Source organism: Mesocricetus auratus, unplaced genomic scaffold, assembly GCF_017639785.1.
Source record: "Mesocricetus auratus isolate SY011 unplaced genomic scaffold, BCM_Maur_2.0 Super-Scaffold_100691, whole genome shotgun sequence".
Taxonomy (NCBI): Eukaryota; Metazoa; Chordata; class Mammalia; order Rodentia; family Cricetidae; genus Mesocricetus; species Mesocricetus auratus.
Genome location: NW_024429267.1, coordinates 34,770,075 through 34,794,739, shown reverse-complemented (window position 1 = coordinate 34,794,739; position 24,665 = coordinate 34,770,075). Strand labels below are relative to the sequence as shown.

General features: G+C 47.9%; 1 protein-coding gene and 1 long non-coding RNA gene across 5 annotated transcripts in view; one reads left to right on the top strand and one right to left on the bottom strand.

Annotated features, from left to right (window-relative positions):
- The first annotated feature begins 3,491 nt into the window (after positions 1-3,491).
- The window catches only part of LOC106022000, a 35,418-nt gene continuing 14,244 nt past the window's right edge, over positions 3,492-24,665 (top strand). For all 4 annotated transcript variants that reach the window (XR_005874812.1, XR_002385042.2, XM_021233369.2 and 1 more), the window contains exons 1-7: positions 3,492-3,630; positions 6,569-6,779; positions 8,511-8,663; positions 13,597-13,745; positions 17,511-17,651; positions 18,677-18,822; positions 23,991-24,086. Coding sequence is in view for 2 of the 4 variants with exons in the window: in XM_021233369.2 (XP_021089028.1) it covers positions 3,608-3,630; positions 6,569-6,779; positions 8,511-8,663; positions 13,597-13,745; positions 17,511-17,651; positions 18,677-18,822; positions 23,991-24,086 (919 nt within the window). In the remaining 2 variants the exon portion in view is untranslated. The remainder of the gene's footprint in view (positions 3,631-6,568; positions 6,780-8,510; positions 8,664-13,596; positions 13,746-17,510; positions 17,652-18,676; positions 18,823-23,990; positions 24,087-24,665) is intronic.
- On the bottom strand, positions 4,074-10,040 carry LOC121137536. The gene is made up of 3 exons (XR_005874813.1): positions 9,916-10,040; positions 6,687-6,740; positions 4,074-5,402 (listed from the first exon to the last, which is right to left on the bottom strand). It is a non-coding gene; the product is annotated as an uncharacterized LOC121137536 (long non-coding RNA).

The following is a 24,665-nucleotide window of genomic DNA, read 5'->3' as shown; positions in this document are numbered from 1 at the left end:
AGAACCCAGGGAGAATGTCGAAACTTTCAGCGGCTTTACCCTCCCATCGGGAGTCAAGCAAAGGATCTCAGAATCATCTGCTGACCTTTTGAGTGACAACTGGGGGTTAGGATGTGGCTGGGATAGAGCACACCCTTAGCAAACACAAAGCCCTGGGTTCCATCCCCAGCAAGCTGGGATGCGTCCTGGAGAGGAATCGCTCCATTGATCCTGTTCTTAGAGAGGAGAGTGCCATGGTGCTTTGGTTATTTTCCAAGGTTTGTGGGCAGGGGACTTTCTGTTTTGCTTGGTCCTGTTGTTGTTAGTGGTTTTGTTAAGCCCTAAGAAGCTTAGCCGGTGAGAATGTGGGCCTGGAGTTGGGCAGACCTGGTAGAAAGCCAAGTCTACTCATTTTAATTTCAGTGACTCCTTCCTTCAAATAAATGTACCATCATTTCTGACCTTTATAGCTTCCACTTATATATATTAAAACATTTCTGCATGAAAACTATGGCTCCCTGGGGCAGGCACTGTTGGCTGTTTACTCCATGTCTTTTAGCCTCCTCTGTCCTGCAATACCACATGGCATTATTCACCCTATGAGCCTTGGTGCCTACCCCACTATGGCAGTCACATCCCTTGGGAACGGCACCTCCAGGGATGTACAGTGCATCTCTACCTTAGACATGAGATAAGTAGCTGGGCCTCCCTAAATTTTGTGGGTAGCATTTCGCATTTCTTGCAAAAGGCCTCTTCCTTTCTGACTGGCCATTGGAGTGAGACCGAGAGACAGCAGCCAAGAGACCCACAGCAGCTGATAGTTCCACTGCAGGCAAAGCAGTGGGCAGAGGTCGGATCCTGCCTCCAGCCATCTTCTTTTTTATTTATTTATTGATTGATTTATTATGTATACAGTCTTCTGCCTGCGTGCGAGCAGAAGTCACCAGATCTCATTCAAGGTGGTTGTGAGCCACCATGTGGTTGCTGGGAATTGAACTCAGGACCTCTGGAAGAACAGTCAGTGCACCTTAACCGCTGAGCCATCTTTCCAGCCCTCCAGCCATCTTCTTGTCCACCATCCTTCTGAAGAGGGAATGGGAAGAGGGAAGAATGTTCAAATAAAGTGCTTTATTACTAATTTGGGATGAAATGACTTGGGATAATGATATGGGATTTGACAATTTAAGTATATCGAATCCGAGCTCTTGGTATCAGTGCGGTGCTAGCCAAAAGTGTCTCTTGGTTCTGAGAAGTGTCACAGCTCTGGGACAGCTCTCAGGGAGCTTCAGGGTGTCAATTAAGAGAGGTCCCCTGCAGAGCAAGTCTGCAGAAAGCAAGTCACCAACAGGATCAACAGGGTGGCAGGTCTCCTGTTCCTGTCGGGTCTGGAAGGCTAGAAACAGATGCAGTAACAAATTCCTGTCTGCAGCTGCAACCTGTGCTGGAGGCTGACACAGGAATGAGTCCCTCTGCTCCCAGCCTTTGGTTGAGGCTTAGCAGCTGCCTCCAGTGAGCTCCCTGCCCAGGGCAGAAGCCTCAGGGCCTTCTGGGTCCCAGTCTTCTTCCTCTTCCTCCTCCTTCAAGTTCTCTTCACATCTTCCATCCCTGCAGCCCCAGAAGGTATGAATCATGGAGTGTCAGCTGGACACTAAGTGGCTGGATGTGGGTATGCAAATAAGGTTACCAATGGGACCAATCAGGGAAGAGCCGTCTGAAGGGACTGTTCTGATTGTTCTGGTGATCTCTGTGGGCCACCATCTTCTGCTTTTCCAGCTTTGTTGCTGTGCTCCAAGATCCCACTATCAATGGGGCTGGAGAGGTGGATCCACAGTTAAGAGTGCTTTGGCAGAGGACATGAGCTCAGTTCCCCGCCCCCACATTAACCAGCTCAGGGGATTCGATGTCTCTGGTCCCTGTGAACATCTGCACTCACATGCAAGCACCAAGAAACAGATACACACATATGCACATAATCGAAAATAAAATAAAACCTAAAAGAATAGGAGGGGGCTTTTGTGCGGCTAATGTTCCCCCCTTACAGATTCCTTGGCCTTGGGGTTTGAATTTCCGTTCCATTAAAGAGCTCTACATTGGAGGCCCCTCCTATTCCAATCAAAGGGGGAAATAATGCAGCCCCTGCCCATCCCCCCCATTAAAGATGGAAGGGTACAGCAAGAAAAAGCCTGCATTCATGGTAACACACCAAATATCTAAGCCATAAGTGTTTTATTGCTACTGTTGCCTTAGCTGAGGTTTCTGTGTCCAGTAGCCAAAAACCAGCTAACTCTCACTTTCAATTAACTTCCTGGAGTAGGAGCCAAGGTGTAGGATGTTGTTGTGTAACGCAATTCTTGGGAAGACATGAACAAATATTTACTCAGCCCACAAGGGAACCAACAACAGACCAAAGTAACATACCAGAGACCGCTTTGGCAAACCAATGCCTTTATGAGGGTTACTTACAGGAATGTGAGTAAGTAGTCCCTTAAAGACACACTCAAAGGCAGCTGCTTCCCCTAAGCCACAGCAACTTGAGGTGCAAACATCAAAACCAGAGTTCAGATTTCCAGCTCTCACATAAAACAGCCCAGTGCTGAGCTGTGGGTCTGTAATCCCAGCCGGGAGCTGGGGAGGCGGGAGGACAGGAGGGTCCCTAGGGCTTCCTGTTCTAGCCAAATTGGTGAGCTTTAGGTTGCCGTGAGAGAGAGACAGACAGACAGAGACAGAGAGACAGAGAGAAAGATACCTTGTCCCAAATAAGTAAACAAGATAGAGGGTGACTGAAGTGGACACCAGAAGAATGTGGGCATACACGAGAGGGAAGGAGGGAGGCGGGGGGAGAGGGAGGGAGGGACGAGAAGTAATGACTATTATTTGACGGTCATGGAGCAAGAAGTCCCACTGGGTGTCACTGAACTCAAAGCAGGTTCGTGGGCACCGGTTCCTTTACGGAGCTCTGGGGAGAATCTGTTTCCACTCCAGCTTCGGGAGCCACTCACATTTCTGCCTTGAGTGCCCCTTCTTCCACCTTTAAAGCCAACAGCTGCACTGAGTCCTCATGGCCTCTCTCTGAGTTCCTTCTTGGGTCTCATTTTGTCTGCAGGATAGCTGAGTACATTAGCCCCCTCAAGGTCTGGATCCCCAATCATTTTTAAGTTGTCTTTGCCCAGTTAGGTGGCCTGTCCCATGCCTCAGGTGGGGATGTCTATTCCCTGAGACCTCCTCCCCACCCTCTCCCCTCCCCCCACCTCCTACAGCCTGGAAGTCCTAAACTCCAAAACCATTGCCTACAGCAAGATTCTTACAGCCCTCTTTGTCTTCAGCTCAGTCTGGAGTTCCCGTCTCTATGGCGACAGAGGACGCACGGGAAGCAGGACTGCAACACTTGGATGGTGTTCAGCGTCCCCATGAGGACACTGCCCTCCCCCACTTCAGCCCCCCCACACACACACTTACGAGCACACACACACACACACACACACACACACACACACACACACACACACACACACACACACACACACAGGACCTGCCCTGTGCTTCCCCGGGGCCACTGGGATTCTCCCAAGCTCCCTGGGGGCTCTGATTCCCGCAACCTGAGCCCAACTGAGAGCAGCCTCCAGATGAGATGATAAAGCCTGGACTGCATAGGTAAGGCACAGACCTGAGATTCAGTAAGAGTTCATCCATGGTGTACTGTGACTGGCTTTGGAGCACCCAGGCCCCAACTGCATGCAGAAAGGACCTCAAAAACTGCTTGGTAAAATACTAGTTATCTTGGGTCATTGAGATGGCTCAGCACTATTTGACATGACAGCTTGACAACCGGCCTGAGTTGGATCTCCAGAACAAGTCATGGAATCATAGAACGGACTCCATAGAGTTGCCCTCTGATCTCCACACAGGCATAGTGTCTCTCTGTCTCTCTCTGTTTCTCTGTGTGTCTCTGTCTCTCTCCTCCCTCCCTCTCTCCCTTCTCCCATCATTCGATAATTATTTGCGTTAACTCTTTGAGAATCCCACATGTATTTCATCATATTCACCCCTGCCAACTCCTCTCCACCCTCGCCTCCCTACCATTTAATTGTGAGTTTTCTTCCTTTTGTTTCTCCATTGAGTCCAGTTTGTGCTGCTCAGCTACTCTTGGATCGTGGTAGACCTAAGGTTGACTCTCCCAGCAGCAGTGAAATGCCAGCATCTCCTCAGCTAGTGGTGGGATTTCCAGTGCACCTCCCCTCTCTTTCCATGCTGTGATTTTGTCTGGCTTGGGTTTGCAAAATCTTATGCACACTGTCACAATTGCTGTGGATTCATATGTGCGTCTGCTCGGCTGTGCCTGGAAAGCGAGGTTTCAGTGAAGTCACCCAGCACCTCTGGCTCTGCAAAGCCTTATGCCCCTTCTTTGGAGAAGTTCCCTGAACTTGGGGAGAAAGGGTGAAATATGTCTAACTCGTTTAGAAACAAGCACTCCACAGTCTCTTATTCTCCACACTTTGACCAGATAAGGGTCTTTGTGTCCATTGTCTTCTACTTCAAGAACAAGCTTCTCTGAGATCGAACAACGCAATGGTGGCACATGGGAGTCACCAACTACTTTCTGATCAGATCTATTGGGCTCTCCATGGGGTGGAATTTATGCCTGACACTATTAAAGAACATGTGGCTAGACATGTTGTAGGTCACAGAGGAGAAACTAATACTATTATTCTCCCTCCGCTGAGTCTCACTCTGGAAACAAGACTGAGGACATAGGTCAGGGAACCCTGCCCAAAAGAGCATAGGAGAACCCCAGCTACCCTGAAGGAAGGGAAGCACAGAGCAGGTCATGTGGGGTTCGAAGCAAGGAGGGCAGTATCCTGGTGATATCCTTGCTAGGACCTTTGAATACACAAGTCTATGGGTATAGTAATAAGTCCTTAGGAGTCATGTTAAGGGTGTGGAAAAAAGAAAACCCTACTTGTTGGGCTCAGTAGAAGGCACTTGCCACCAGGCCTGGAGATTTGTTTTTAATTATCAAACCCACATGGCAAAAATCTGTTCTCTGACCTCCACACCCCTCACCGTGGCACACTGGAACTCACATGTATGCAATGGCCAGCATAGTCATGAACAACACAGGGGCCGGGAAAGGAGGCCGATGCGAGACAGAGACACGGGACTCTGGGTTTACTCCAGGGGGGAACAGTTGTTTTCTTTTTCTCCCTCCATTGCTGCTTATATAGCATTTATGGAGCAAGGCTTGAGCAGAGTCTTTATGATGCCTCTATCGGTGTTCCTTTGCGTGCCTTTTACCCTCCATGTGGTCTCATGTGTGTCAGAGGACGGTCCTCCTTAGACATTACCTCCTGCCTGCAGCGTTCCTCAGTCATGTAGATATCTATATCTTGGTCAGGTTTTGTGCCGAGAAAGGAATTGCAGACCTTCTGGATGGACAGACACAACATATAATTTTTAAAAACCACTAATTTTAATAGAGAACATTTGCAGAGTCTGTGCAAGTGTAGTTTGTCCATCAGTAAATACTTAGTAGCTGCTGATAAAAAAAAAATACTCCCTGGAGTGAACAACGCTGCAGACTTTCTAGTGGATATCAGTCTGGGCTACTGTAACAAAGCACCATATAGACTGCATGCTTTAAAGAACAGGAGTGGGGGCTGAGACAGAGGCAGCTGGGTCTCTGAGTTCGAGGCCAGCCTGGTCTATAGAGGGATTTCTAGGACAGCCAGAGAAACCCTGTCTCGGAAAACAAGCAATAACAAAGAAGGAGGAGAAGAAAAAGAAGGAAGGGAGAAAAGAAGGAAGGGAGGGAGGGATGCAGGGAGGGAACCCACTGGGGTGGTTAAGGCCGTCAGCTGGTTGAGCTTTCTCTCCACAGATGAGCTTCCCACAGCTGAACTTTGCTTCTTTTTCCCATGGCAGGAATTTTTATATTATGAGAAAAACAATAGTAATGGCTGTTGGAGGTGGTATATTTCTAGCTGTCCTCAAAGTCATGTGTTTAAGTCTTGGGCTGTTTCACTGTCCTCTTCCCTCCTTGTCACAGAGTTAGGGGTCCAGCCCATCTCTAGACAGGGGTCTTGGAGGCCCCTGTGCTTAGATCTGAAGGGAGGAGGACTTGCAGAACCATCCTCACAGTGAACTTAAATGGTATATGTCAGTTTACTAACATACTGTGTGTTATGCGTGCTAGGTAAACACTTTACAACTAAACTATATTCCCAGCTCAAATTCCCCATCCATGTCAGTCTGTACAGTCTGGTAAGAACTGAATCAGTAAATACCACTTTAAAACCAGTGTATTCCCATTAATAGGTACTGAGTAGTACCTTGAATTATTATTATTTTACCTCTTCATAACTGAGTCCATGGGTACTGCCCTAAATATAGAGAAACAAACAAAAATATGGGCCCATGACTATGGAAATTGGAAATCAAACATCTCTGTGCTGGCTCTAACTCGACTTGCAAGGGCCACTTAGGATAAGCGAAGCCTTTAAGATTCTTAGAGAAGAGCGCACAACAGAGTTTTCTGGATTTCAAGGGTGAGGCGTGTTTTGTGCTGGATTCCAGCTTACGTTACTGTTTTCAGAAGCCGAGTGGACTCTGAACACTGTAAAACAATGCGGAGAGCAAAGGAAAGAAAACAAAAACCCAAAGGGACTCCCCCATCTGTGGTTCCTGCTCTCCAGAAGTTCCTGAAGACATACCAGAAGCACTGCATGCAGTCTCAGACGTCCCTGTGTCCCGCCATCCAAAGGGACCTGAAAAACAGCATCGACAGAGAGCAGATCCTCAGGAAGGTGAGTGGGGGGCATCTGTCCTTCTCTGAAATAGACTCCCTGGGGTTCGGTCCCTGGGACAATGCCCACGCTCCCACCAGCTCTGAATCGCCTGACGGAGTGACATCCACAGCTTTGCTCACTGAACACCAAGGATCTGCTCCACTCTTCTGCCCCCACCCCGCCCATGCACCTGCCCCCATGACTGCCAGAGTGTGCTGGGGGAGGGGCGCCTGGAATGAGTCCCCAGAACCTTACATAACATCACCTTCTGGAGGTGCCTCTTTCAGCCCCCTCTTTCCTCTGACTCTGGCCACCCCGAGTTACACCTCCTTCCCTCTAGCCTCTCTTCCCACGTGTTCCTCCCCACCCACCTCATCTGCCCTCCAGATTCTTCTAGTCCCTCCTTTTTTCAGTTTCTTCCGAATGTGCCCACACATATCGCCCTGTTCTGGTGAGGGGTTTCTCACAGCCATTCTTTTAAAGTTATATGTATGTGTTGCCTATATGTGCACCACACATGTGCAGGTATTGGCAGAGGCCAGACGAAGACACCAGATGCGTGGGACTGGAGATGCCCCCATGTGGATGCAGGAACCAAACCCTGGTCCTCTGCAAGAGCAGCAAGTGCTCTTAACTGTTGAGCCATTTCTCCAGCCCTGTGATCATCTGGGGGGGGGGAAGGGGGGAGATTAACATTATTTGTTAAGAGTTTATTTTTTAGTTACATATATGCAGGGAGGTGTACCTATGAGTGCAGGTATTTACGGAGGCCAGAAGAAGGTTCCCCTGGAGCTGGAGTTTCAGGGCACTGTTAGCTCTTAACCATTAAGCTATCTCTCAAGCCCACTAATTAATTTTGTATTTTACTAGAGTTCTTATAACTAACCTTCACCAAACTTTTTATTACAACTATCATCAGAATGCAATTAGCATCCCCATCCAGTATGAATCTGCAGTAGGCAAAAGTAAAAGGGCTGTGTAAGTTGGAAGCATGCTCCCATGGGGGTTCTCCGTTTTGATTATGTATATCATTAAGAGCCTTGTGAGGGGCTGGAGAGATGGGTTGGTGGTTAGGAATGCTTGCTGCTAGCTGGGCAGTGGTGGCACACACCTCTAATCCCAGAACCAAAGGGGCAGAAGCAGGCGGATCTCTGAGTTCGAGGCCAGCCTGGTCTTCAGAGTGAGTCCAGGATGGCCAGGGCTATACAGAGAAACCCTGTCTCAAAAAAAAAAAACAAAAACAAAAAAAAAAAAACACCTTGCAGCTTGAACAGCATACCAAGACTGGTTCCCAACACCCACATGGAGGCTCCTATAACTCCAGTTCCAGGAGATCTGATGCACTCTTCCAGTACCCAAGGGCACTGCACAGGTACACACAGTCATACACACAGGCAGAACACTCATACACAAAATTAAAATAGGTAAGTCTTTAAGAATAAAAACTTCATGAATCAATCATTATTATTCTTGCTATGTAAGATGCAATTCAATGGTTTTCCTGCCATTCTATTTCCTAAAAGACTAAACTAAATTGATTTTGTGACCTAATAGTGGGCAGTCACCTGTAGTAAACCTCACCTACCGTGTCGTGAGCTTGTCCGTGGCAGGAATGCCCAATGCACATGTAGTGACTTCCTCAAACATCCATCCAGCCCTCTGGTGGCAGTATTCCTTGTCGGCACTTTCAGATGAGTGAGTGTCATATTTCCTTAACTTTCATAATTCTATGATTTCCTTACACTCCAGTTTATGCTTGTAAGAGCTGGCGACTCCACAGCAAGCCACCTGCCTGTTTCCTTAGAGCCTTTGCTCATGACCATTCAAGATGAGAGCTACACTCTGGGGAAGGAGGTCTGCATCTGGGGCCTTCAGCTGACCAACCCTGAGATCGCCAGGCTCGTGAGTGTGGTTTTACGTTTCTTCAAACCTTAAAGACACCCTGTATTCCAGATGCAGTTTGTCTTATTTCTGACTTACTGATCTGTTGCAAGGGTTTTTCCCCATAAAAACAACATTATTTTAATGAAATTCCTCAAACTTATTTTAAATAAGTTCCTCATTTTAAGTAAGCTAATAAGTTCCACTTCCTTTGGTTGGTTGGGTTTGTTTTGTTTTTGAGGCAGGGTTTCTCTGTGTAGCTCTGGCTGTCCTGGACTCTCTCTGTAGACCAGTCTGACCTCGAACTCAGAGACCCTCCTGCCTCTGCCTCCTGAGTACTGGGCTAAAAGGTGTACACCACCACCACCCAGCAAGTTCCACATTTTCAGAAAATGTGGCAGATGATGGAATGAATATCCATAAACCCACCTCCCAGTTGTAACACACTCCTTTAGATTTAACTTTTAGCGATGTACTCATCTAACCTCATGTGTGCGAATGTTTCACCTGCAGGCCTGTGTGCCCCTCATGCCTCCCTGTTAGATCCACTGGAGAACTGAACCCAGGTCCTCTGCAAGAGCAGAAGTGCTTTTAACCACCTTGCCATCTCTCCAGTCCCACAATAGACTCTTTTAAATCAATACAATACTGACCAACATACTAGCCAAGGCACCAGTCACTTCTCTTCCCCACCTACTTCCTCCAGGTGGCACCTGCCTGAGGTAGACTTGTATCCACCGTGCACACGCTCACACTTTCAGTCATATGCGTGCCTGTGGTCTACAAAAGTATGACTTTATAAATCAGACTTTCACTCACATTGTGTTGTCAAGCATCACCCATGTTCAATAACTTTAACCTTGATTCTATTACATATACAATTGTAGATTAACCTTTTTTCAGAAATTGAACTTCCCTTATTGCAAGAAAGAGGGACTTCATTTATGGAAAAGGTGAATCAGATAATTAAGACCAACTCTTTCGCTGAGAACTAGATAAGCTTACTACATGTGCACATGCATGCTTGCACTCATACATGATTCAAAGGAGGGTAGATGTGGGGAGTGCCCCTGGAATATTTAATTTAGAAGAAGGTAGTTGAGAAACTTGGAAACATGACCAAGAATCCTGGTATTTGGGAGGTAGAGGCAGGAGGATCTCTGTGAGTTCCAGGCCACCCAGGGCTACATAGTGAGACCCTGTCTCAACAAAACAAAACAGAAAGTTGAAAAGCTTGCTATTGGGGCTATTGGGTCTTCTCTTTTAGACTTACCTTTCCCTGTTTTCTTCATGACTCTTCACCCTGGGATTTCCCTTCATCAGCAACACCCACTGAAACCTGGAGACAATGCTGGCCCTGAGTTCAGAGGGTGTTGAGGCCACGGAGAACCAAACTGATCAAGAAGCAATCCTGGGTGATAGAACAGGATTTAGAACTCAAATAAAAGAAATGGCTTTCAGAAGAAAGAAGGAGGGGGGAGGGAGGGGGAAGGGAGGGAGGGGGGGAAGAAGGAGGGAGGAGGGAGGGAGGAGAAACAATCAAAGCCAGTGAAAATGAAGAATCAACGGCATGAAGTCAGGTGGAATGCAGACTAAACTCACAAACAGCTATCACTTCGGGGCCATAGAACTAGTGAAGTAGAAGCCATGACCAAGTGTCTACGAGGATATGAAGCAACTGAATTCCCCACACTGGGAGAGGCTCCATATACAACAACTACTTTGGAAGACTAACTTGCAGTGTCTCCTGATTCCGAAGTTTATTCTCCCCGACTCTGTGGTTTTGTTGTTGTGGTTGGTTGGTTGGGGCTTTTTGTTTTGTGATTTTGAGACAGGGTCTCTCTCTCTCTCTCTCTCTCTCTCTCTCTCTCTCTCTCTCTCTCTCTCTCTCTCTCTCTCTCTCTCTCTCTCTCTCTCTCTCTCTCTCTCTCTCTCTCTCTCTCTCTCTCTCTCTCTCTCTCTCTCTCTCTCGAACCCCAGCAATTCCTGAAGTCACTATGTAGATCAGGCTGGCCTCAAACACAAAGGGATCTACTTGCCTCTGCCTCTCCAAGTGCTGGTATAAAAAGTTGTGAGCCACCAAATCGAGAGGTTATATCTCTAACCCTTGAGAACCAGGGAACTATGGTGCAACTTTCAAAGGCTGCGGCTGCCTGCTCTAGACGCTAATGGCAGAGACTACTGTTCTGGGCTTACAGTGCATGGCCCAACAGTCAGTTACAGCCCCCGACTTCCAGCATCTGGACTCTGAGCTCACTCAGACTCTTGCTTCTGCCCTCAGCTCCAACCTCGTGCTTCTCCATTTCTACTCTTAGCTCCTCTGCCGTCCTAACTTTTCACTTTTTGTAGGCTTAGCTCCTTGTAGATTTACCCTGAGGCTCGGAAGCTTCACCGACCCCTGCTAGAAGTATAGCTCTGAGTTTTGGGTTTCAGAGCCCTCAGCTCGTGGTGGCTCTCTGGAACCCTCAGCTACCTCCTCACTGCCTCTCTCAGGGTATGCTGGCAACTTTCATGTCAAATTACACGGGCTAGAGTCAGAAAAGGCCTTCATAAGATGGGGCTGTAGGCAAACCTGTAAGGTATTTTCTTAATTAGTGGTTGATGGGGGGAGGGCTCAGCCCAGTGTGGGAGGTGCCCCTCCCTGAGCTGCTGGTCCAGGTTCTGTGGAAAAGCAGGGTGAACAAGCCATGATGAGCAAGTCAGGAAGCAGCATCCATCCAGGTTCCTGCCGGGACTTCCTTCAGTGATGGACTACGATGTGGAGGTGTAAGCCAAATGAACCCTTCCCTCCCCAACTTGCTTTTGGCCATGGTGTTTCGGCACAGCAATAGTAACCCTAACTAGGGCTCAGGGCTGGGAGCCCTGGGTTTTTGTCTGCCCATTGTGCAACAAGCTCAGTTCACTCTTGGGGTGGGGTGGGGGCTCGCATCATGCAGAGCAGTACCCACCCCGTGGCCTTGGCTCAACTTTTCAATCGCAGCCATGGGATAATTTGAAATCCTAGCTCTGACTGACATGTCACTTAAAAGACCCTTAGCCTTCCAATCTACCCAAGCCCCTTCAAGGCTTCTGCTCCAAGCTGAAGGAATGCTCTTTGCTGGTTGTAATTGAAAAAGGTGGCCTCGTGCCAGCCCACAACTTGAAGTTTTAAATGCTCTTTCCTTTTAAGCAGGGATTTAACCATCACCGGTATCCTTGGTTACCACAAAAATGACCTGTCTGTGGACCTCTCCACTCTGGAGCGGATGCTGCGGGGGTGCTCAGGTACAGCCCAGTCCAGCAGCAGCTTCCATAGCAGCTAGTGGTTTGCACAGTCCACTTCTGAGCAGACCTTGGAAGTGAGAATGTCTGGGCCTAACGACAAAGGTCTAATGGTTTTTATCTCATGCCAAAGGGGTCACACACCACACCCTCTACTAAAGAGAGCGCAGGCACAGGATATTAAGAAATCAACGTCTCAGGGCCAGTGAGAAGGCTCGGCAGGGTAAGCACTTGCTACTTAAGCTTAATGACCTGAGCTCACTCCCTAGTGTTCGGATGGAACCTCCAGTTCGATCCAGGAAGCCCCATTTCTCTCTCGCCAAGCCCAACCTCAGAGACTCTCCAACAAAGAAAAGCCTCCAAAAGCCCAGTTCCGCTCGCTCGTCCCCTGAAATTGCCGGCGGCCCAGTCCCTGCCTAAAGCGTTATAATTGAGTACAAACCCAGCTTGTGGAGAACACGTCACCACCCCCCATCCCATCCCGGTACTTACAGGGTATTTAAACTCTCCTTTAACTCAGCCCCTTCCTCCACTTCGATCTCTGAGGGCCGGAAGTATCAAGCGGGAGGTTCTTTGCTTTGGTCTTTTACTTTTTAATTCCGCTTCATCTGGCTTACTGCATTGGTAGAGAAACAACCTTTTATCGGGGTACAGAAAACCTATAGCCTAGAACCTATGTAAAGAAGGGAAAGAGAACCAACTCCAACACACACACTAATACATTTTTTAAAAAAATTTTTGACAAACCCTGGCCTGGCAAGGTGGCTCAGTTGGGGTAATGGCACTTGATGAGCAAGCGAGTTCTAGCCGCAGAACCTATGCAAAAATTAAGAGAGAGAATCAACTCCACAGCGTCATTTTCTGACCTCCACATCCATGCCACAGCAGAAAAGCAACCCTCCGCCACAAGATAGTAATCAATCATTTAAAATTGCCATCTGCTGTAGTCTGCAGAGGCTGTCGGCACCATAGGCTGCTTCTAGAGGCTGAAGCAAGGATGTCAGCAAAGATAGTAGAGTCAAGTTACGGTTTATCCCAAGATATCATCTCAACAGGCACCTGACTCCCTCCGTGATACAGCCTTCTGAGGCACCTGTGTGGTACTTCGGAAGACAAGCAAGGAAGCACTTACTGTTCAAATACGATCAGCTCGCAACACGTGCAGTGTATCATAGAATTCTTCAATGAATCTTCTTTTTAAAAAGGATAACCCCCGCCGGGGGGGGGGGATAATCCTAATACTTGGGTGGTAGAGGCAGGCAGATCTCTATGAGTTCGAGGCCAGTCTGGTCTACAGAGTGAGTTCCAGGATAGGCTCCAAAGCAGCACAGAGAAAGCCTGTCTCGAAAAAAACAAACAAACAAACAAAAGTAAACCTCTTTATTTTCATTCTACATTTCATGCTACAAAATGTAGAAAAAAAACATCTTAGAGGCAAAAATGTTGAGGTCATTCATAGGCTTTACTTGGGAATATGTGAGAACTTAGTTGTCCGGATGGAAGTATTTTGTTTTGTTTTGTTTTTTGAGACAGGGTTTCTCTGTATTGTTTTGGAGGCTGTCCTGGAACTCCCTCTGTAGACCAGGCTGGCCTCGAACTCACAGAGATCTGCCTGCCTCTGCCTCCTGAGTGCTGGGATTAAAGGTGTGTGCCACCACCGCCTGGCTGACGGAAGTATCTTTTAATCTTCTAGGCTTTGTTTCTGGAGTCGAAGGGGCAGACCATTTGCCCAATTACCACCTTGGAGATCATTAATTGCAAAATGGATCTGTGGTCTCTGGGGCGACTCGGGAAAGCTTTGCAGTTCAGCAGTTTACATTTCCTGGTCCTCGATTACTGCAAGTAAGGCTGAAAGTGGGGCGCTGGCAGGCTGGACCCTCAATGGTGATGGCAGGAGGAAGTAGGGGAAGGAGGACCAGGTTCCTGGGCCTCATTGAGACAAGTCCTCCTCCTGTGTAAATGCTAGCGTCCCACTTGTTCTTTCAACAAATGCTTGCTGAAGGTGAGCCTGTGCACAACACAGTCCTGGGTGCTAAGGAAGGTATAAATAAGAATCTACTTTGTCAACTTGGCACAAGACAGGGTCGGTTGGGAAGAAAGAATCTTAACTGAGAACATGCCTCCTTGCACCTGGCCTATAGGGCTCTTTCTTGGTCAGTAATTGATGGGAGAAGGCCCAGCCCATCATGCATGACGCCACCCCTGGGCAAGTTTAATAAAGCAGGTTGAGCAAGCCAAGAGGAACTAACCAGTAAGCAGTGTTCCTCCATAGCCTCTGGATTAGTTCCTACACTAACTGCCCTGGATGATGGACTACAGGCTGTTAAGATTAAATGAGTCCTTTTCTCCCTAAGTTGCTTTCTTTGGCCATGGTATTTTATTACAGCAATAGAAGAAACCCACGACAAACACCAAAAAAAACATATAAATAAGGAAGGTACCAACATGGCCTACAGAATCAACTAACCAGGGCCCTTAGGGGCTCACAGAGACTGAGCCTACGATTGTGGAACCTGTATGGGTCTGACCTATGCTCTCTGCATTTGTTATGGTTGTGTAGCTTGGGGTTCCTGTAGTACTACTAACAGTAGAAGCAGGGCTGTCTCTGATTCTTGCCCGCTTTGGGGACCCTTCTCTTCCTATTGGAGTGCCTTGTCCGGCCTTAATACAAGTGTAAGGACCCAGTTTTATTGTAACTTGATATGCCATGTTTGGTTGCTGTCCCTGGGAAGCCTGCCCTTTTCTGAAGAGAAAGGAGGAGGATTGGACCCGGGGTAGAAGGGATGTGGTGGGGGAAGGACTGGGGGGAGAGAAAAGAGGGCAAACTACAGTCAGGATGTAACATATGGGAAGAATAAATGAGGAGGAGGAGAAGAAAAAAGATAGAAGCAAGGTGATGCTGGTACCCAAAGGAGTCTTCGGAGTGGCAGAGCAGACAGGCTCTCCATTATACGCAGTGCAAGGTACAAACTCTGAACGCCCCATACATGTTCCATGCCCAAACAATGGAAAGCATGGCTCCTTAGGTGACAGGCCAGTCTTCACTTCACTGAGTCACAAGGAAGGAACAAAGCAACTGCTTCTGAGAACTGGCCCTTGAGCAGACCAGGGGACAGTCGGGCCGAGAGTAGTAACACCACAACACCCGCGCGGGGCTCAACATTCCCCTTCCACGTTCCTAAGGGTGAGGTGGGACTCAGATCATCTGGCTTTCTGGCGAGCACATTCACCTGCTGAGTGGTCTCAGCTACTCTGCCAGCAGTTTTCAAGCCCTTACGGTATGCAAAGCACACTGCTAGAATGCACTCATTTATGTATTCTCCTGTAGCCTCATGAGACAGGTCCCCACGCCTGCACTACTCACCATAAGGGAAGAGTATTGAAGGACACTTAACTCTCAGGGTGGAGTCTGTAGGTGAGCCCTGGCTGTCGAATCAGATCCCTGATGCCAGATGTCTCTCAGTTACTATCCACAGGCAACTCAGACTGCTTATACAAATGGGAGGAAGTTGGGGAGCCTCTCTGATCTGTAATGAGAAGACCTTGGTTTAGGAGGAATGAGTCCAGGACTCTGCTTATTCAGTCAAGTTTTGGGGGGCTTGTGCTCAGAGGTGAGACATGATTTGTGCTGAGAGTAGACCTGCAGAGACACAGTCCCCTTTAAGAACTAGGTTCTTGTCTCCCCTGTGGGCTGTGGGTGCCCCAGGCTAGACCCCTCCTGTCATTACTTTCCCATGCCTACCTCAAATGTCAACATTCACTGATCACTTGGTTTTCTTGTTGTTTGCTTTGATTATTGAGACAGGGTCTCACAATGTAGCCCGCACTGGTCTTGAACTTCCAATTCCTCCTTCCTCAACTCTATAAATGATGCGATTACAGAGTGCATTGTTGTCCTAGTTTGGTTTCTATTTCTGTGATAAAAACTAAAAGCTGGATGGAGAGATGGCTCAGGGGTTAAGAGCACTGCCCGTTCTTCCAGAGGTCCTGAGTTCAATTCCTAGCAACCACATGGTGGCTCACAAGTAGTCTGGTGCCCTCTTCTGACCTGTAGGGATACATGCAGGCAGAACACTGTATACATATCAAATAAATCTTAAAAAAAAAAAAGCAATTCCCAGATTACAGTCTGTCACTGAGGGAAGTCAGGGCAGGTACTTAGCTGAAACCTGAGCTCAGGAACTGAAGCATTCTCCTTCCACTTTCCTAATGATCTAATAATGCCCCGACTGACTTGCTTGCTTCTCGTTGTTGCTGTCAATGTTGTTGTTGTTGTTTGGGACAGGGTCTCTTTGTATTGCCTTGGCTGACCTAGAACTTGATAAGTCAACCAGACTGCCCCAAAACTCAGAGATCCACCTGCCCCTGCCTCCTGAGTGTGCTGAGATGAAAGGAATACTCCATCCCTCCCAGCTCAGCTTGCTTTTTATACAACCTAGAACCACTGCCCAGGGATATTACCACCTACAGTGGGATAGACCCTCCCAAATCAAACCTTAACCAAAACTTGCCTATCGGCCAATCTGATGGAGGCCTTTTTCTCAGTTGGCATTCCCTCTTCCCAGATGACCCTAGTTTGTGTTATGTTGACAAACCAAAAAAACAAAAATCCAAAATAACAAACAAGTTAACCAACCAACTCACCATACCAGAAAACCGAAAAAAAAAAAAACCAAACAAAACAAAAACTAGCCAGCCCCAGCCCCAGCCTAACAATGACTTGTTAATAATTTAATAAAAGTTTTGAGTTAATTCTAGGCCTTGTGAATTGGCACGTGGAAGGCAGAAACAGGAAGAGCTCCTCTAATTCAAATCCAGCCTTACTAAATAGCAAGAATGGGTCTCAAAGCAATAACGTCACTGCCAACCCATTTCTAACATCTTAAAGTTCAAACCTTGACATTCCAAATTCTTTGCAGATGCTACGTTAGCTCCCTGACTTCCAGCTCCTTGACTCTATGTGTCACCAGTCCTCTCCAGAGGCTGTGGAATAATACTTGTGAGTCACTTTGCCAGTTAACTATTGTGTAACAGGAGGGATAAGAGGCTGGACTTCCTTCCTGGCTGCTGCTGGGGCTTCCTAGACTCCGCCCACCACTGCCAGCTGCATCATCATGTCTGAATCCTCATGCCCATCCCTGTTCTCCCTCAGCATGGAGCCTGACCTCCATGTTCACTCTGGAAAGGATGCTTCAAATCAACCTTCCTTTGCTCAGGAAACTTTTTTTTCCAAATTATACTGTGTTTAAATGTTCTGAGAATAAATTGCCTAGCATCAGACTCCCCAAAATCTTGATCCAAGCTAATGAAGTCAATCTGGACCAAGTTTCTTTTTTTTTTTTTCAGGGTTTCTCTGTGTATCCCTGGCTGTCCTGGAACTCATTCTGTAGACCAGACTGGCCTCTAACCCACAGAGATCCCGCTCCTCTGCCTCCAAGTGATGGGATTTAAAGGCATGTGCCACCACTACCCAGCTCTAAACCCAGTTTTCATTCTCACCTCTTAACTCTTCATGGTTTATTTCCCTGCTGTGACTAGCTAAAGGGTTTCCCTTGGCTTGTGATATAGTTTAAAAGGGGCGTGGCTTGTTCTGTCATTTGTTTTCAGGTTTGGAAATGAAGAACTCGAGAGTATCTTCTCAGGGCTGGAGAACAACCAAAGGCTCCAAGGCCTCAGTCTGCGCTACTGTGGCCTGGGACCTCCGAGTGGGCCGAAGCTGGGCTCTGTCATCAGCCAGAGTGCCATTTGGTGAGCTGTCCCACGCCCTTGCTCACCTTGTCTCTGTTTAATGCACAATGCATCCTGGTGGTTAGTTTGCTTTTCCCTCCCTTTCACCCCCCCTTGTCTCTCTCTGGCAAGTATGTATGTTCATGTAGGTGTGCACGCATGCATGTGGAGGCCAGGGGTGGACTTCGTCAAGTGTTCTCACCTTGTTCTGGAATCGGGTCTCTCACTGACTTGGGGCTCACCAAGTAGGCTGAATGGCAGAGAGCTCCAGGGATGCACCGCCCTCTCCCCTTCCAACTCTGGGATCACAAGCACACCGCATGCCCTGTACGGCTGTTGTTTTCTGAATTCCATTAGAAACGGATTCCTTTTTATTTTGCTTGTATGGTATATGGGTACACATACACATTTGGAGGTCAGAGGAGTGTATCAAATGTATTCCTCTCTTAGATTCTCTATTTTTTGAGACAAGGTCTCTCACTAAACAGGACACTTGCCATTTCAGCTAGACTGACCCGTCAAGTTCCAGGGACCCAACTGTCTCTACTCCCAATGCCAGGATTGTGGGTATGCCTGGCTTTTACATGGGTGTTGGGGATTTGAACTCAGGTCCTCTTGGTTTCTTAGCAAGTGCCTTACCCACTCAGTCATCCCTGGAGCCCAATCAATGCTCAGTGTTTTTCTATGGGTTCTAGAGACTGAACATAGGTCCTCGTGCTTGCTTGCCTAGCACATCACATACTAAGCTTTTCCCCAGCATCCCTACTCCTCCCCCCCCCACCCCCCACCCTTTTTTTTCTTACTCTCAGGAAAAAAAGCCTTTGGTGAACTTTGAGAACCAAGAGTATTAACCGAGGGCATGGTTTATGCTGCTGGCATAGGCAGCTTTTTGTGACATGGCATGGTACATATTTATTGTAATGATTCATTGACTATGCTGTGTTATGTCATTTATGACTAGTTATGTTGTGTTAGATAAAGATCTTAAGTTCTAAATTGAATGGGCCTGACAGCCAATGAGCAATGCTTTGCTTCCTCTTCCTCAGCGAGCTGCACCTGGATGGAAATCATTTGCAGTGTTCTGGGACTCTGGCCCTCCTCAGACCCATAGCAGAATATGCAGAGATGGAGGGGAAGGACCAGTCCACCTTAGCATCACCACACACTGGGAATCCCCCTCTGCTTCCCCAAGGTGAGCACTGGGCACCACTTCTAGGCTGAAGGAAGACTCTGCTTTGTAAGCAAGTGACCTTCTTAGTGCTCACTGGAGTCCTTCTGGAGTTGTGGGAGGCAGAATAATGCCAGTCCCCACCCCAAGGTGTCTCTGTCCTGACCTTCAGAAACTGAATGTGTTCACATGACAGATGTCAGGTCAGGAGCCTGAGGTGAAGATTTTCTCCTCGACTAGCCTAAGAGGCAGGCAGGAGAGAGAAGGCGTAGCAATGGAAACTGAGGCACAAGGGCTCTGAGCTGGAATGCAGGTGGTCTCTGATCTCTGGAAAAAGCACAGAAACATTTCCCCAGAACCTTCAGAGGCCCTAGCCTGAAGATGTCCTGACAATCATTTGTAGGATCCACTTCAGACTTCCAGCTTCCAGAACAGTAAGGCAAAAAGCTTGTATCTCAGCCGGGCGGTGATGGTGCACACCTTTGATGCCAGCACTCGGGAGGCAGAGGCAGGTGGATCTCTGTGAGTTCGAGGCCAGTCTGGTCTACAGAACGAGTTGCAAGATAGGTTCCAAAGCCACAGAGAAACCCTGTCTCAAAAAGTAAAAAAAAAAAAAGTTTGCATCTCTTCAAGTCTAACCTCACCCCACCCTCACTCCCCACCTCCCATCCCTCCCACCATGTCTACTTCCTTCAGTTATGTGAGACAGAGTCTTGCTATATAGTCCTGGGCTCACAATGTAGCTCAGGCTGGTCTCAAATATGTGCTAATCTTCCTGACTCTGCTATATGAGTGTAGAGATTGCAGGTGTGAGCCACCACATTGTGTTCTGTTAAACCATTCAATTTATGGTCACTTATCAGATCAGTCACTGAAAGATAACACACCATGTTAATCAGATTCATCAGGTTAGTAAACGCAGTCCAAACAGATTAAAGAATATTTATGCATGACACACATACCGGGACCCTCACCCCCCCCAACTATCTACAGAGATGGCTAGATTCAGGGACGAAACCATGGAAGCAAGAGCCCTTGAGTTTGCAGCCCTGGCCCTCTTTGGTTCCCATACCTACATCCAGAATCTACGTTCCCAGGTCATGATGAGCTGTGATTGACAGGACTCATTACATGCCTACCTTGTGGGGAGTATTGTGCCAGGGTTATGTGATTCCTAAAGAGAACGTGTCCTCACCCAGACAGCAGGCAGACAGATGCAGGACAGATAAACCATTTCCGCTTTTCATTTAAGTGAGTCCTAAGAATGCATGCTTATGGTACATTTGAAAGCAGACTACTTTTAATAATTGGTTGTCTGTACGGAATGGCTAATAGCACAGACAGGTGCATACCTGTGTGGGACTCCGAGCACAATTCAGGGTCTTCAGCTACAAAATGAGCATTACGATAATTACCTTCCTTGTTTGGGAAGGACTGGCATGTATTTGAGGGACATCAGTCACCCTCACCATTACAGCAGGCTGACGTTTCCTGGCAGAAGAAACTCTGTCACTGTGGGAAACTCGGTTGTTCTATTCCTGGGGAAGAAAGTGGGCATGGGGAGCTGAGAAAAGGCAGTTTGGGGGGGAGAATAATGCAAAGAACCTGTAGCTGACAACAGCTGTCACCTCCTTAGGGACTTTCATGGGACCAGAATCACCCAGATCACTGTTGAGCCAAGCCTTTCGGAGCACCAAAGAAACCAGGGAACACGACTTGGCATCCTGCATGTCTCTGCATGCAGTGCTTTTACCTGCTTTTGTAAAGAGCCACCATCTACTGTAGCTGTGGGCTCAGAATAGCTGGGGGGGGGGGGGGGTTGTCTTGCAACATTGTAATGTAAAAGCGATGTCTCGAGGGTGGTGTGTGGCAGATGGCAGGTGGATAGGGAAAAGAACCCCAGGATGCAAGGTGGCGACGTGGGGATCCCGACTCCAGCTGCCTTGGGTAGTTTCTCCTAGGGGGAAATTGCAATTTAATATTAAAAGTGTTAGGGGCCAGCGAGGTGGCCAGGCAGTGATGGCAGCTGCGGCAGAGCCTGGAACATGGTGGAAAGAGACCCGCAAGTGGTTCTCTGACCTATGCGACACGCACACACAGACATTAAACAAATAAATAAAATGTGATTTTAAAAAATAGCTATGCAGGGCAGTGGTGGCGCACGCCTTTAATCCCACTGCTTAGGAGGCAGAGGCAGGTGGATCTCTGTGAGTCTGAGGCCAGCCTGGTCTACAAAGCTATGTCCAGGACAGCCAAAACTACACAGAGAAACCCTGTCTTGGAAAAACAACAAATAAATAAATAAGTAAGTAGAGTGTACCTTGCAGTGTAATAAGCTTTCAGTACTCATTTAGGTAGTCATGAGTGAATGTGTGTGTTTGTGTATGCACACATGTGTGCTGAGACCGGAACCCCAGGGCTGGGTACATGTTAATCAAGTGCTCCCCAACCCAGCAAAAAATGTTTAGAGATTTCTTTGAGAGGCCTGAGCACTTAGTCTCCTGTTCTGTGAGCCTCTCCCACCCTCCACCCCATAACAATGTCTTCCTGTCAGGCTCAGGCACAGTGGCAAGTTTAGTCTCTTAGTTGTTACAACATGTAAACATAATTTTTTCCTTGTGGGGGGGGCAGGGTTTTTCTATGTAATAGTCCTGACTATACTGTAACTCACTCTGTAGACCAGGCTGGCCTTGAACTCACAGAGATCCACCTGCCATTGCCTACCCAGGGCTGGGATTAAAGATGTGTGCCACCACCTCTCAGCTAGAACTACAATACAACTCTTTTTTAAAATGATTTATATTTATTTTATGCACAATGGTGTTTTGCCTACATGTGTGTCTGTGTGAGGGTGTCAGGTTCCCTGAATCTGGAGTTACAGATGGGTGAGCTGCTATGTGGGCACTGGGAATTGAACTGGGTCCTTTGGAGGATCAGCCAGTGCTCCTAACCTCAGAGCCATCTCTCCAGCCCCCCCATAATCTTAAAAACTATTCACCTTCCTTTCTCCATTGTGTTCATGTGCAAGCCTCAATGTGTCCCCAGTACTCCTGGATGTTTGGAATACATCATTGCACAGAACAGAGCAGAGCATTCTCAGGAAATGCTCTTGTTCCCAAGCCTGGTGACCCAGTTTAATCCCCAGGACCCACACGATGGGAGGAGAGAACCAACTCTCAATTGTCCTCTGACTTTACCATGTGCATGCTTACACACACACACACACACACACACACACACACACACAGTATCTACCGCCCTAAATGAATAAAAATAAGTAAACGTAAAGAAAGCAAAGCACTCTGCCCTTGAGGGGAGTCTGAGAACACTGTATGCTTGTGCATAGGTGTGCATGCATCTAGATGGTGTCAATATTTACAAGATGAAATACTGAAATAAATATATACATTTTATAATTGATAGAGACCATTGGGGGCTAGGGAGATGGCTCAGTAAAGTTCTTGCTGTAAAAGCAAGTATAAGAACCTGAGTTCAGATCCTTAACACTCATGTAGAAGCCAGGCATGATAGTGTACACTATAACCCCATGGTTGTGGAGGTGGAGGCTATTTGGGTCCCAGGGGCTTTCTGGCCAGCCAGTCGAGCTGGAACTGTAAGACACATGTTCAGGGAGAAACCCTATCTCAAAAAATCGTGTAGAGTGACAGAGAAAGATACTAATGCAGACTGCTACCTCCATATGTGCCCACATAAGTGAGTGCATCTGCACCCCTGTCCCTACACACACACACACACACACACACACACACACACAGAGAGGGGGGAGGAAGGAAGAGAGACAGAAAGAGACACAGAGAGAAACAGAGACAGAGGCCACACACACACACACACACACACACACACACACAGAGAGAGGGGGGGAGGAAGGAAGAGAGACAGAAAGAGACACAGAGAGAAACAGAGACAGAGGCAGACAGAATTTTTTAAAGAAATAATTGATGTGGAAACAAGAAAAGGGGTGTGGTTTAGTAGTGAAAAGAGGAGGAGAGAATAGGATTGTAAATAAAGAATCAGGTGCTTGCTGGCCTTCTTTGAGTGTAAGGGTGGGTACATGGTGTGTGTGTGTGTGTGTGTGTGTGTGTGTGTGTGTTGCATGTCTGTGAGTGCGTGTTTATACATGCTTGTGTCTGATCATGGAGTGGCTAGAGCAGGACATCCAGATCTCCCCTCTGTCATTCTCTGCCATACTCCCTGGAAGAAAGGAGCTCAATGAAGGAGGCCAAGGGAACACCTAAACCTTAGGGTCTTTGTGCCAGGATCACCAGTCCCTGTACACACCACAGGGGCAGAAGGTGATGGAACCTGCAGCTTAGAACGAACGGGGCTGAGTAGGATAAAGAGTCCTCCATCTGTGTGGCACACAGACTCAGGGAGGAGGAGACATGCTGGGGACCTGCTGTCCTACACAGGAGCCACCTTCCTAAGTGAGGCTAGGGCGAGAGTAGGGAGGTAGCAGGCAGGTCGGATTCTGCATTGCACCATTCCAATTGCATGTGGGTGCAGGGACTAGGGAAGAAGGACCTAGCAGGGCTCTAGAGTGGTGCTGTGTATGATGCTGAGGTAAGCCCTCTAAAGACCGAGCTGCATCCCTAGCCTCAACATACACAGGTTTTGCAGGGAGGGGGGTTATTTTTGTTTTTCAGCTGTTGTTGTTTTGGGGTGTTTTGTTTTGTTTCTCAAGACAGGGTTTCTCTGTGTAGCTTTGGCTGTCCTGGAACTCACTCTATAGACTGACCTTGAACTCAGCAATTCTCCTGCCTCTGCTTCCTGGGTGCAGGCTTTAAAGGCATGCGCCGCCACCGCCCTGCTCCTACACAGTTCTTGCACACCAGCCAAATGTGTTCCTCCCTGACCGTTCATGGTAATCCCAGGAAGGTGGAGCAGCCGCGTTTACAGGAAGCAGCTGTGGCGTGAGGGTGTCAACCAACTGCAGGATGACTCTGGGAGCTCTACTGGGCTCTACTGAGCTACACGTTAGCCTGTAGCCTTGCAGCAGGGAACTACAGACGACAGAACTGGAGCCATTCTGACGGTGTTCAGCTAACTCTCTCCCAAGAGAAATGGCCTTGCACAAGGTGTCCATAAAATGACAGCAATCAATCACCAATACCAAAGTATGCCGAAAACCTCCTCCTTGACTCTGACCCTGTTTTTTTTTTCTTTTAAACCAGTGTGCCTGGGAGGAAGCTCAGCTTTGAGCCAGATTGTGAAATCTTCCGAAGCTGCAACAGTGAAAAGGACCTCACAGAGGGAAAGGGGGAAAAGAGGTATTTTTGTTGTCCTTTTAATTATTCCTTCCACTCCCTTCACGTTCTAGCTCACTCCCTGTGTATCCCTCGTGCATAATTATCCCAAACAAAGACTTAAAGTCAGATGGAGAAAAAGGAGATCCAATGTCTTGTGACCGCACACAAACCACCCATGCGCAGTTTCCCCATGTCTGCCAGAGAGATTCACTATGGACACAGTCAACATTCCGGAAGCACACGGTTTGGAACAATTCTCCCAGGAGCTGCCAGCAAGGCCTCAGAAGTCCGGTTACTCAGAGTTAGAACCAGGGTGACGGTGAAGGGGCTTAGAGAGAGATGGGGAGGGGCAGAAAGAGAGCTACAAGGAGTGGCAAGGGAGGAGGAGGAAAGGGGGAGGGAGACAGAAAGAGAAAACACTGAATTCTACGAATTCTACCCCGGAGAGCCTTCCGTGGGGGGGGGGCTAAAGTTCCCAGTGTCACTGCATCCCCAGACCCTGCTCCTGGCACTCCTACCCTGCCTGGCTCTCAGCATCCCACTCTGCAAAGGGCAGACTCAGCCCCGCAGACTCCTGTGCAGGCACTAAACACACTAAAG